General features: G+C 47.9%; 1 protein-coding gene across 3 annotated transcripts in view; it reads left to right on the top strand.

Annotated features, from left to right (window-relative positions):
* PCSK9 (proprotein convertase subtilisin/kexin type 9) overlaps positions 1 to 13,880 on the top strand; it is a 46,737-nt gene that overhangs the window by 11,230 nt on the left and 21,627 nt on the right. The window contains exons 1-3 of one of the 3 annotated variants that reach the window (XM_029618343.1): positions 1,853 to 2,203; positions 2,258 to 2,696; positions 12,996 to 13,187. In XM_029618343.1, coding sequence (XP_029474203.1) covers positions 2,532 to 2,696; positions 12,996 to 13,187 — 357 coding nt within the window. In that variant the 5' untranslated portion in view covers positions 1,853 to 2,203; positions 2,258 to 2,531. Of the gene's footprint in view, positions 1 to 1,852; positions 2,697 to 12,995; positions 13,188 to 13,880 lie in introns of those variants that run through there. The other 2 variants (XM_029618342.1, XM_029618344.1) reach the window with 2 other exon arrangements.

Raw genomic sequence — 13,880 nt, 5'->3', positions numbered from 1 at the left:
AACGAGAAACTTGAAGCCAGATCACACATCGACTCTTTATTTATTTAGATTGTAATCCGATTAGGAAACATAGGTACACATTTGTGGGAGGAAAAAAACCACCTTGATTTAAATTGGGGAATATCTCATTTCCTGCTGACCCTCTTTCTGGTTACTGCAGAGCTGCTTCCATTTTCACAGCATTTGGTTCCATCGAGTTTTCCTGGAGTGCTTTATTGAAGCTAAAGGAAATGTTCTCAGGGGCAGGGAGAAGAAGGCAATGTTTCTGTGCAGTAACCGAGGACCCGTCTCCTGCTGTCAAATGTATCTAGGGAAAGAGGGCCCGTGGATCCCCCAACTTGTCCTGCGGACCCCCGAGGTTTTCAGGACATCCTCAATCAGCAGAGCCCCAGCCTGGATCCCCTGGGAACCTCCTGCGAAGCTGCCTGGGGACGATGGGCCAGGTTTGGGAATCAGGGACCCACGCACCCCACTGCTTACGGCTCTCGGCCGATGCAGCAACTTCTTTACCGAAAACTTCCCGAAACCAAGAGCACCCGCAGAGGTGGAAATGTGCTTGGAGCGCCCCCTGGAGGCGGCGGGAGCCGCGGATTTAGTTACATTAAGGAAGTTCACATTTAGCTGTTTTTTTTGTGGGCAAGGCCACCCTTTTTTACTTCCCTCTGCTCTACAGACCTGGGGTGGCATTAGGGTCTTTCTTCTTTTTTTTTTAAATATGTATTCTCGTTTTCCCCCGTCAAAAGTCAGAGAGATGGTGATTACTCGGCTAACCTGACTGCTAGTGGCTGAAGACGAGAGAGAAGTTTGTTTTACCCGGACTCATCAGCTGCAAATCCGGTTAAGTTATCCTTGGATATAAAACGTTCCTGGTGAAGGGAGTGGACCCGTACTATACAGGATTTGGAAGGACGAACCCCGCAAAATGTTTCCATTGCAAACGAGGGTTTCCCCCGTGCCTGCTTCACGATAAGTATAAGACTGTAGTTTATCTTTTTATAACATTTTTTTCCTAAATGTTTGTTTTGTTTGTAGTTACCGACCTCTCTCAAAATGCTAATTCTGCCCCTGATGAAGCAATGCTTGCGAAACATTGGCCGAGTGCTGCTTCTTTCACAGACAGCGGTTGAGACGGGTGTCTGTCGGTAGATATTTTATTTGCATGCAAGCTTTTCTTTGAAAACCTCTTCCCGAGTACGGAGACTGCTTGGGCTGCCCTGGCGATCCGTGTTCACACCTTACACGTTTTGATTTCTAAGGAGCTTTCATGAAGGCCGCGTCTGGGTCTGCAGTAACCGCATCCCGGCCATTCCCGCCTCCCATGTGCTGGGAAGCGGCAGTGAGACAGCGGGAGGATCCCACGCTGGCAGCTCCTCCTTAAGAGCCTCCCGGCTCGGCGGCTACGTTGCTGGGGTTTTTTTTTTTGTTTTAAGGAGGAACGTCCCGTTGCAGCCGGCGGCCCCACCCCCCCTGCAAGCTGCAGCTCTAAGCGCGCAGTGCCCTGCTGCATGCGAAGCAAAACTCGGACGCTGACCCCACGGCCCCGGACGCTGACCCCACGGAGGAATGTGGTGGCTGCTCCACGCCGTGACTGCCAGGAGGGAAAAGAAGAGGAGCTGTGATGATGAAAGCCTCCCAAGCAGCAGCAGCCGTGGGTGGGCGCCCCCTGTTCTGCACAGCCCGGCCCGGTCCCGGCCCGCTGGAGAGTCGCCGCATCTGGCACCGGCGGGGCAGAAGTCGGGGGACGTAACAGCGCGATTCTGGGAGGGGAGAAACCTGATCCAAAGGCATGTGCATGCAAGCCTCCCCCGGCAGGGGTGGTCTGATGGCGAAGTGGCGTGATCGCTCTGCGGGCGTCGCTTGCTTCCACGCCCCGATATTTATTACAGCACGTGCGAAAGGTGCCGTGAAAGGGTCGCGATCGCTGCTGGCCGAGGAGCTCGCTGCTCTCCCCCACACCGCGCCCCCCCCCCCCTCCGGTACTGTTCGCCTCTCCCCGGGGTCCGATCTGCGGTGCCTGCCCCCGACCACTCCGCCCCGGAGTCCGATCTGCGCTGCCTGCCCCTGGGGTCCGATCTGCGGGGTCCGATCTGCGGTGCTTGCTCCCCGACCCTCCGCCCCGGGGTCCGATCTGCGGTGCCTGCCCCCGAGGTCCGATCTGCAGGGTCCGATCTGCGGTGCCTGCCCCCGGGGTCCGATCTGCAGGGTCCGATCTGCGGTGCCTGCCCCCGGGGTCCGATCTGCGGTGCCTGCCCCCGAGGTCCGATCTGCGGTGCCTGCCCCCGGGGTCCGATCTGCAGGGTCCGATCTGCGGTGCCTGCCCCCGTGGTCCGTTCTGCGGTGCCTGCCCCCGGGGTCCGTTCTGCGGGGTCCAATCTGCGGTGCCTGCCCCCGACCCTCCGCCCCGGGGTCCGATCTGCGGTGCCTGCCCCCGACCCCTCCGCCCCGGGGTCCGATCCGCGGTGCCTGCCCCCGACCCCTCCGCCCCGGGGTCCGATCTGCGGCGCCTGCCCCCGAACCCCGCCGCACACGCGATGCAAAGCCGCCTGCTGCTGCTCCTGCTGCTCCTGCTGACGCCGCCGGCCCCCGCCGGCTCCCAGGAGGATGAGTTTGAGGAGATCGCCGTCTTCCTGGCAGAGGAGCCCTCCACCGAGGCCGGCGGAGAGAAGCCCCCGGCGCCTTTCCACTGGACCAATAAGGTGAGGCATGGGCTCCTTCTACCGAGAATCCAGAGAACGGGATCACAACTGTGCAAAAACTTTCTCTAACTATATCGTTCGCTGTTTATGGGTAGGGAGCGTGCTGTTATCGCTGTGTATTCTGCTTTTTCAATTTTATGTTTTGGCATATTATTTATTGCTTTCAGGGCTGAAACATGTTCTTCATCTGGATTGTTTATATTGAGGTGCATGCCAAAGAATTTAGCTATTTGAAAAAGACACCCGGTAAAATCTTAGGGGTAGATTTTCAAAACATATGCACGCGCTACCCGGTGCGCGATTCTATTACATGTGCGTGCGCTGGCCCGCGCGTGTTATAAAGTTTCAGGTCGGCACGCACAAGGGGGGGAGGGTATAATTTTGCAAATACACGAGCGACACATCAGGGTCTTCCCAACCCCCTACCCTAACCTCCCTTCCCTGCCCTCCCCTCCCCTTATCCCTATCCTAACTACCCCAATTTTTTTTGTTTTACCTTTTGCGCCTGCAAAGGAGCAGCAGCAAGTTGCACGCGCCGGCACAGCGGCAAATGGCTGCTTTACTGGGCGCCTCTAGCCCCGCCCCCTTTTAAAGCCCCGGCGCTTACACGCGTCCTGGGGTTTACGCGCGTGGCCGGGCCTGTTTGAAAATTTTTGGCCCGGTGCGCGTAAGGCCCGGCCGCGCGCATAAACCCTGGGATTTACGCGCGCCGGGGTCTTAAAATCTACCCCTTAGTGTCCCGGATCTGCCAAGTGAAGTCCAGTAACCCGGACAGTGCATCTTTACATCTGTTGTCCAGGATGGGATGGGGGAGGGGGAGATATTGTCTGTCACTGATAAGTCAGGGCATGTTAAATATAAGGACATAAGATGTTCTGTGCTGAGTCGGACCAAAGGTTCCTGGAGCCCAGCAGAACCCAGTTTGGGTCACAACTGCCCGGTAGACTCCAAAGAGTCGATCAGTTCTTTATTGCCAAGTCCCAGGAATCAGCGGCGACTTAACCAAATCTACCTGGCTAGTGATGACTTGTGGACTTTTTCCTCCAAACCTTCCCCCTCAGCCCCGTGTTACCCCCGTTCTGTTTCATTCTGTGTGACTGCCAGTGCAGTACATCCTATAACTAGGAATGCTAGTCTACCTTTGTAACACATCAGCATAAATATGAATGTTTTTAACCTGCAAACTGTCGTGATCCGGTGATTCTCACATGGAAAGACGACACATAAAACATCTAAATAAATAAACCCCTAACCTAGATACCAGCAACAAATTCCACAGCTTAATTGTGTTGAGTGAAAAACAAACTTTATCCGATTTCGTTTAGATCCGCTGCATTAGTTTTACGGCGTGTCCCCCATCTTAATACGATTTGAAAGGGTATAATAACCGTCCCCAGCCATAATTTTATAAATCCCTATCGTGTACCTACCTCTTCTCCATGCTGAAGAGATGTTAAACAGGTTGGGTTCCATCCCCTTTTTCATGTTGGTTGTATGTTTTCTAGCTCCACTTTATCTTGTTTTCAAATGGATCCCAGTCTCTCAGATTTACTGCTAATGTTCTTCCCGATAACTTGCATTATTGCAAAGAGAGCCTCCTCCTGGCGTTCATATACAGCGATAGGCAATATATCAAGGTGTGCTTGCAAGTTCTCTTTAATTAGCCCACTGGTACTTCCTCACCTTCTCCTGGTCCAAATATATTTTGTCTAGCTACAGAATGGAAGAAAACCTTTGGAAGGGATCGTGATGGTTATTATTTCGAACTGAAATGACAAATGAATGATTCCCAGTGCTCCTGCAGTTTGTGATTTTGAAGTCAATCTTTTTGTGCTGGTTAGGAGCTGGGTATCGATCATAGTTCATTTGCTTTGGCTTGAGTTTTGCTTCAGTAAATATGTGACCCAGTTCTTAGAACTGTTTCCGGGCTGCTGATAGCTGAGAGATGCCCTCACATGCTGCGTGGGACAAGAAGATGCGGAAAATGGTCAGCTTTCTTCTGCCTGCTTCCATGACCTCATTGAAGAATATCGAATTGGCAGTAAGACCCAAAGCTAAGACATCTGTGACCATAGCTCCTGCTGTAATGTGGCATTTGAATCATAACGTTTGCACAGAAAATAGAGGTTAACAAATAAACAAAAAAAAAGAAAGTGATACCTTTTTACTGGATTAATGTGCATTTCTTGACTATCTTTCGGGGATTAACATTCCTTTCCACTAGTCCAAACAGAATGAGCATGTCAGAGCAAGACGTGGGTGCTAGGGAGTAGGGGCATGCCCTCCAGTATTACCTGTGGGAGAAGGTGACTGGGTTCTTTCTTTCCGATTCACAGCTTCTCTGTTTTCTTTAGATTTAAGCTGAATTTGTTGTGGCGTAGCCAGCCAGCAGTTTTCCCAGGCAGCTATTTAGGTTGGTGATAGCTGTGACATGATTTGTGTTAAGTGGAACTAGCAGCTGGATGTTATTCGTGTAGAAGTGATATGTGATGCGGTGATCTTTGATGAACTGTAGATGTTGGAAAGAGTAGGTGACAGGATGGATCCTGGAGGGACCCCACAGGTGACCGGTTGGGGGTCTGAGAGGGCCGTTCCTAATGCAACAGTTTGGGTGCAGTTTTGAAGGAATGAGGTGGAACCATTCCTCAGGGCCCTCAATTCCTATCTTGTTTAGTCAGGAGATGAGGATAAGTGTGATCAACAGCGTTGAAGGCTGCTGATAAGTCAAGAAGTATTAGGGGGGCTTGTTGACCATGGTCCAGGCAGAGATGGAGTTCTTCCACTAGGCTTATGAGAGTTGTTTCTGTGCTGTGATGAGGTCGGCATCTTGATTGTTAGCATTGGTGTGGTGTAAGTGGTCGGAGAGATGCATTTGGACTGTTTTCTCAATGATCTTGGTCAAGAAAGTGAGATTAGAGATCGGGCAGTGGTTGTTCAGGTCGGTTGGGTCGAGGTTGTGTTTTTTTGAGAATAGGTCGGATTATTGCTCTTTCAAGACAATTTGGGAGATGTGCTTAATAGAGATGTGCATTCTTTTTGCCGAATTGGAAAATTGCAACGAAATTGTCCAATTCGGCATGTTTCAGGGAGCCCGAAAAAAATCAGGATTTTCCCGTTTTTTTCACAAAAATGTGTTTTTCCGATTAGTGCGCAATAACGGGAGTCAGTGTGCGCTAACTCTCCGTTAGTGCGCGCTAACTCCTGTTAGCGCGCACTAACAAAAAGTAACAAAATCTAACGGTTTTTGTTAGTGCTCGCTAACGGGAGTTAGCGTGCACTAACGGGGAGTTAGCTCGCATTAACTAAAAATCGATTTTTCGTGAAAAAAAAAGATCCGAACCAAAAAAAAATGACATTTTCCATGGCGCCGAAAAACGAAGAATGACACGAACACAAAAGACGATGCACATCTCTAGTGCTTAACTGAGTGAGGCTATTTGTTTTGGTTTGGATGCGGTGCAGGGGACTGGGTTTGGCCTGCTTGCGGGGAGCAGGCAGGTAGTTGCTCTAACGGTGGAGAGAATGGAATTGACCTCGTCTTCCCGCAGCTGGGTGAAGGTTGTGAGGGAGAGCAGTGGCGGCAGTTGTTCTCGGGTTGGATTGTCTATCTGTGTACTATCTTATTCGGATAGGATGCGTGTGATTTTTTTTTTCTTAGTAAAAAATAAGGCCTGTTTGTTGCACTGGGCCTTGGTTGTGAGGGAGGAAGGTAGTGAAGATATCGTATTAGGAGTCTGTTAATGGTTTGGAATAGTTCTCTGGGTGAGTTATCCACTTGGTTAATCAAGATGGATTAGTAGTCTCTTTTTTTTTGCCTTTGTGATAGTATTGCAGTAAGTTGTCAGGAGTTGTCTGCATTTCGTTTTGTCTGTGTGAGATTTGATCTTTCTCCATTTCCATTCTAGCTTTTGCCTGTTCTTTAAGGAGGGGGTGGGTTTGGGATTCTTGACTTGGATGGTTTTCCAGGGAGAAAGTTCATCCATGGCTAGCTTGAGATCTGTGTTTCAGCTTTCAACCAGGGTGGCTGTGGCGGGAGCTTTGGAGATGGCTTTTTTCTGTATGTCCAAAGCCACGATGAGCAAACACACTGTAAACTAAGCACTCCAGCAGGTGTGTTGTAAGACTAGGTAAAAGTGGTCCAAAAAAGAACCTCAAGACAAGGAATTAAACAGCAAAGATTCAATAATTCCAGGTTGGCAGATATTTATTGAAACATTAGTCCCCTGAAACGGAGCCGTGTTTCGCTAGGGCTGCATCGGGAGGGACAAGTTACGCCATTGGAAGAAATCTCCCATTCAATCACATCTCCATATAAACATTAAAATAACATGGGTGTGTTTTTGGATGTGCGACCACATTAAGCAAAATGCATGTAAAAAGGTGAGCACGGGTAAGAACGTTTTTAAGGAGCCACGCGGGGTGTCGCTGTACGCAATAACATTCTGCCTAGAATAAGATTGCCCAGAGCTTCCAGGAGATCATTCAAGAAGAGGTTGATATGCAATGGAAACGTAGAAATAGCGGAAAACGGGTTTCAGCAACTTTGCCCGCAGCCGGAGCTGGTAGAAAGCCGTGGCAGCTCCGGTTTGTTGCTGTGCCCACAGTTAGAACAGGAGACGGGACGTCTGAGCTGGGAAGAAGGCCACCTGAAAGGGCTGACGGTGTGCCATATAGCAGGAAGGGAAAACAGGTAGGCAGCTTACCTCAGTCGGCACACACTGGATCCAGAAAGTCCACGAAGGCATTTGCGGGCATAGGAGAGGCCTGGGGGCAGCCCCACTGTGACCTGATGGTGACGTATCAGAAGGCCAAAGCCAGAAAATTCCTCAGCCAAACCCGAGAAAAAGGTTCAGGGGGGGATAGATGCACTGATTCAGCAGTGGTTGACGGACAAACAAACTACTTTGTGTTCCCTCCTTATCCAGTGCTTGCAGGACACGTGACAGGATAGTGGACTACAGTGGCTGGGTCATTTTGGTAGTGCTGGACTGGCTGAGATGCCCGTGGTATGGAGACCTTGTAAGACAGAACAGGGAAAGGCTGCTCAGGCTAGCAGACGCCAATGACCTTCTCCACCGGAGTCCAGCGGTAGTAGAAGATCCACGTCCTTATTATCTTACAGCTTGGCTATTGAAAGGAGAAAGCTGAGAAGCAGAGGCTACTTGGATGCAGTAGTCTCAACACTTTTGAGAGGAAGAAAACGAGGTAGGTCTTTAGCACATGATAGGGAACTGTTTAAGACCTGGTACAGGGAGAAAGGTGTCGCTTCGTTCGAGTCACAGGTGCGATCAGTTCTGGACTTCCTGCAGGAAGGCCTGGGCAAGGGTTTGGCATTGAATTCATTGAAAGCACAGGTAGCAGCATTAACACGCTTTAGATGCCAAGTGGAGGGAACGTTGGTAATTGCCCATCCGGATATGTCTTGTTTCCTCAGGTTAGTAAAACGTGTGTCCTCTGATTCAGCAGGTAGTACCAGCATGGGACCTTGACCTGTTGTTGAGGGCCTTAACCACATTACCTTTTGAACCCCCTGAGACAGGAGGTTCAAAAGGTAATGGCACTGCCTACATCGCATGCAAATATATGTTATGCATATTTACGTGTTTCTGGCACTTCAGGATCAGAATTGCCTACTATTGCCCTAAGAGAACATCAGTAAAGAACTTGACGTTGAAGACTGTGTTTTCGATGGTAGTCTCAGTCAGAAGGGTTTTGGAGCTCCAGGCATTGTCATGTAGGAATCCCTATTTGACATTCTGTGAGGACAGGGTCACAATTCACACAGTTCTGGCCTTCTGTCTAAGGTAGTGTCGGAGTTCCATATCAACCAGAAAACATCTCTTCTGGTATTCAGGAGATCAGAGTGTGTTGGAATGAAGAACAGCCTGCATCTACTAGATGTCAGGAGAACTATATTGTGATATCTTAAGGTCACAAATGATTTTAGGACATCAGACAGGCTGTTTATCCTGTTTGGGGGCCAGGCAGTGACCAAAGCATCCATTGGAAGATGGATCAAGGAAGTGTTATAGCAGCCTACACTGGGGAAGGTAGAGAAGTGCTACCCAAATTAAAGGTCCAACACAAGCTTAATGTCTCCACAAGATATTTGCAAGGCAGCTACATGGTACTCTTTACATTCATTTGTAAAGCGTTATAGGCTGCAAGTAAAAGAGGAGGTGGCCATTGTTAGAAAGGTTTTAGGGACCATTGAGGCATCCCACCCAGGGTAGGCACTGCTTGGGCACATCCCATTTATCTGGTCTGGTCTGCAGGAGGAAGAGGAAGGTGAAGTTTAAATTTATCGGTTAATTTCCTTTCCTTGAGTCCTGACAGACCAGACCAGAACCTTCCCTAGAGGAGATAAACTATTAGGGAGAATTCCATTTCTTTTAATTTTTTCTCCTTTCTCTCTTGCCGTGAAATAAAAAATGGAAATGGGGAAGAATTGAATTAAGGGATAGTGGGGAAAGGTTTTCCTCTCTCACTGCTGAAGTTTACAGTGGTGAATTAAAAGAAGAAAAAGATGTAGATGTAATGGAGCCGATGTAATAACATCCACGCTAAAATCACAGTTAGATTTTACTTAACGCAAGTGGCAAACCCTCGGGTCTCCATGAGATACAGGAAGCTAATCATATGCAAATAGACCAGGCCCCCTCAAACACCGCCCCCCTCCCAAAAAAAATGTTCTTCGCCTCTTTGAGTAGTCCATGGCCATTAATTGGCAGCATGGCAGGGCCGGCAAGTTTTCTCTCCCTCTATCCCAATGCAGAAACCTTCCCCTCTCAGACATCTTTAAGGCCCAGTGTCCTCCCTCCCCCCTCTTTCCTAATCTTGCTCTGTTCCCTCCCATCCATTTCTAGCAGGTGATTGGTCCCTCCACTGTGACATGTCAGTGAAAGGACCAATCGGAATTCTTGAAGGCCAGCCATCTGAAAGGGGACTGGGTCTTTCACTGACAGTGGAGGGACCAATCAGCAGCTGGTGAAGGAGTGAATAAATTAGTATCAAGTGCCTGACACTCAAATTTAGGACAAGTTCTTCTCCTTTTAACTATTCCTGTGTCTGGTTTTGATCTGTGTGTGGTCACTGTACCTTTCTGTATCTCCCTCTGTTTTTATGCACTTGCTACTCATTTTTATTTGTTTGTTGGTCCAACTCTTTCAAAAGTGTTTTCTCTCTTAAAAATTCTGTTGCTTCTTTCTCTGTATGTGCTGGTGGATTGCCACTTATTCCTTCTACTGTTCAGAAAGCTTGTTCAAGTTTAAACATGGAGATTGTTTGTATTTGTATAATTTTGTACTGTTGCACTTTTTGAGTATTTTTGGGTCTGTTAATGCTGTTAGGTATGTCTGGAGGTCTATGATAGTTGTGTAATCAATCTCTACAAGACCCATATTGCCTTCAGCCTTTGGGATCTAGAGTCTCAGCATACACTAGTTCTTATAGATTAGCTGCTGGGCACGGGGATGCTTTTTTTTTATTCTAACATCCAGTTGGTTGAGTTCTTTCTGGGGCTAATTATGTTTTCAAAGTTGTATGAAAGTGTGGGAATTGCCAGTTGATTGATGGCTTATATCTCATTCCTTGCTGTTTAAAGTACATTTCAATGTTAGTTTCAGGCTTCAGGAGTACTCTTTGCTGATCTTTTCATTCAGTCATCTGTACTGGATTCTTGCACCTTTATCTACTCCTAGATATTTGTAGACACTCTTCTGCTCAGGTTTCTTTACTTTACAGTATTTAGTCAGACAAATATTTTCAGTTTTGCTTAGTTTTCCTCTGACTGTCACCTTAACACATTTGTTCAGATCCAATGTCATCTTAATATTATCCAAGGAGAATCTTCAGATAATATTGGGGTGACACTGGAGCTGGACAGACCACCATGCAAAGGAACTCCTCACAGGAGATGGAAAGCTTTGAATCATCTACAAATAGAAGGTTCAATGTTGACTGTGGATTATTAGTTCCTCTGGGATTAAGGCTAAATAGCCCAATAAGTTACTAGGAACACTCAGTAGATTCAGTGGAAAACAAAACAAAAGTGGTGACGGAATATTTCTTGCTGGATCTTGATGTTGGGAAAGACAAATGACCCTCTTTCTGAATTACGAAGATGGGCAGTTTGGCACAATTTCATGGTAAACTTGATGTGCTCGACCTGGCCAGGATTTGTTTTTTATATTTCAAAGCAATTTATAACACAAGAATGTGGGATGCTATCAAACACTTTCTTGCTATGCTGAGCTTTTGGTTTTATCTTACAGCTGGTTTTGATGGCTTTATTGAGCATGAACTGCTCTTGGTTCTGTGTGCCCTTCTCTTCTCTTGCCCTGATGTTATTACAGACCATGCAATTGTATATTCTGTCTGCATCCTTTGCAGTGAACAGCCTGTAGATGGTAGGCAGGTGGGTTGTTGGTCGGTGCTACTTGGAAGGAGAAGTGATGTTGGTTCTGGCTTCCTAATCAATTGATTTTTGCAGTTTGCTTGCTGTTGGTGGAGAGCTATTAAATTAGTGGTGTTCATTAGTCCCAGCCCTTGAGGGCAACCAGCAGGTCGGGTTTTTAATAGATCCCTAAGGAATATGCACAAGAGAGCTTTTCATGCACAGTGTCCCCATTGTATGCAAATCTATCCCGTGCATGTTCTTTAGGGATACCCTGAAACCCTGGCCTGTTTGCAGAGTGAATGCCACTGTGTTAAGTGTTTGAACCAAAACCCATCCCAGTTTGGAGCTGTTCTTAATCTGGTTTCCAACTCTTTTGCTGTTACTTCTGGCTATTCAATATTGTGATGTTTGCCTTTTCCATATTCTCCTGTAAGCTGAATAGCTGTTGCATTCCGCTGCTGTGTTCTAAGGAATCCTCATATACATTTTCCCAGAATTTTCCTGTTTTGGTTTTAGTGGCTGGTATTTTTATCTGCACTAATGCTCTTCCCCAATTCCCTGTAGAACTGCTTAGTTCTCTTTAAAAATGCATTATTTTCAGGTCTCTTATGTGTGTTTTCTTCATACTGCAGCTTTTGCTGTTATTTTCATTTATTATATTATTTAACATATGAATTTAAGGTCGTCTTTTGTTAAGTGCAGCAAGCTTCTGCCCGATCCATTGGATTTCTCTCCTTATTTTGTGTCATCCTGGATTCTTTGAGATCCTCGTCTACCAGTGAAGTCTCTGCATGCAGTCATTTTTATTTTTTCCTCTGTGCATTGTTTCTAGCGGGCTGTTATCTTTTGCCTTTCCTTTTGGTCTTGTGTCCCTGGTGGTAAAACTGCCTTGCTGTGTCCAGGTTATTTTTGTAATATCAATAGATGGCCCCTGTATGCAGGGTATGTATGGCCTCATTGATGTTACTGATCATGTGTTTTATTTCCCTTCCCTTTCCTGGAAGCCGGAATATTTATCCATCTCCTCGTATTCCAGGAGCTCAGCTATAGAGACATTTAAAAGGATAAGATACAATTACGTGGAAGTGCTGAAGACAGGGCATCGATAGTTTGATGCCATAAACCCTGCATTTAAATCTCGAGGGTTCCAAAAGAGAGTCTGACCGAAAACGGGAAGAAAGACCAAGAACATGAAAGGAAAAGCTGCAAATTTAAGATTTCCAACTGGGCAAATCAAAACACAATAGTACATAAAATAACGGAAGGCTGATGCCGAAGAGAGGTGCAGGAAGAGGCAGAGCAGCTGGAGGAGAGACGGTCAGAAAAAAGGCAGATGAGAGAGCAGGAGATTGTTAGCTGCTGTGGGCTGTCTCCGGCCGCAGTGGGTTCATGACCTGTAACCCTGTACCAGGGTTGTTACCTGCACTCCACTCACCTCCCTCGCCAGCCCTAGTGCTGAGGCCACGGCTGGGCGCCGTTTTGTACTTCCCTGGTAGCAGTCGCCTTCGTCTTGGATGTCTGAGGTATTCTGTGGCCTGTCTGGAATCAAGGACTTTGTGTAATGGTCTTGAGTTTGACAGCACAAGCCATATTAGCATCCATAGGGGGCAGCAGGCGTCGTACGATGAGAGAGGCACGTGCAGAAGGAGCTGAACCGCTCAGTCAGGACAAACCATTGTTTTCATTAGTGTTCTGATGTGATCTATTAATTACTAGTTATTCTGCTCTGTAGCTTGATTGAGAATTTGGATTGTTGTATTTACCACTTCTTTTGCTTTCCATAATAAATGACGAGCTAAATATTTAATTCGGCATTAATCCCAGGCCACTTTTCTGAATAAATAGCACCGTTTTCATCTGTTCAGGTGAATGTAAATGTGCTGTCTCTTCTCGGTTTCTAGGACGCCTGGAGACTCTCTGGGCAGTACATTGTGGTACTGAAAGAGAGCACTCACAAATCCCAGACAGAGCGAACCATCCACAGGCTGCAGGCCAGGGCAGCAAAGCACGGCTACCTGACCAAGATTCTGGGCGTCTTTCAGGAGCTCTTCCGTGGCTTTGTGGTGAAGATGAGCAGTGATATGCTGGATATGGTAAGACGACCTCCCGTATCTCCCTCCCTGTGCTTGCACTCGCTAGTTACGGTATAGAGAGACGTGACATTGCATGCCCGGCAAATCCCCTCTCCCCAGTACCTCCGCCTCAGAAACCAAGAAACAGTGATGTGAAACAGAATTCATGAAAAAAAACCAAACAAACCCCAGACTGCAGCGTTATTAAGTAATTTAACAATGACCCAAATTGCATGTACCCCAGCCAGACCTAGACAAAGCCCCAAGTGGTTGCTGATGCACCTGGGCAGTCTCTGATCTCTGTCTCCAGACCCGCTAGGCTTCCCTTGTGGTTTTTCGGGTTTGCTGCTAGCTGGGCGGATTACCCTCCAGCTGCCACTTGTTCCGCTCCGCTTGGCTTGCCAGGGGAGGAGAAGAGCTTTTTCACTCCCGGGCAGCACCCACATTTCATCTCCCTCCCCTTGAATGACTTCCTCACATAGCTGGTACTCCTCCTCCTCCTCCTCCTCCACGCCCAAATTGTGGCATAACTGTAAGGTAATCCCTAAATCACACTGCCCTTTGCAACAAGGACACCACCCTGGAGGGAGGAAGGGATGGCGAGGTCTTAAGGGAATGCCCCTTTCATCCTCTCCTCACCAGCCGGCCTCTTTCCCAGCCTCCCCTCGGCCTCTCGGCAGCCATCTGACCAGCGCTTGCTGGTTTGGGGGGGGG

This window comes from Rhinatrema bivittatum, chromosome 10 (genome assembly GCF_901001135.1).
Source record: "Rhinatrema bivittatum chromosome 10, aRhiBiv1.1, whole genome shotgun sequence".
NCBI lineage: Eukaryota > Metazoa > Chordata > Amphibia > Gymnophiona > Rhinatrematidae > Rhinatrema > Rhinatrema bivittatum.
This window is presented reverse-complemented; position numbering and strand designations above follow the sequence as displayed.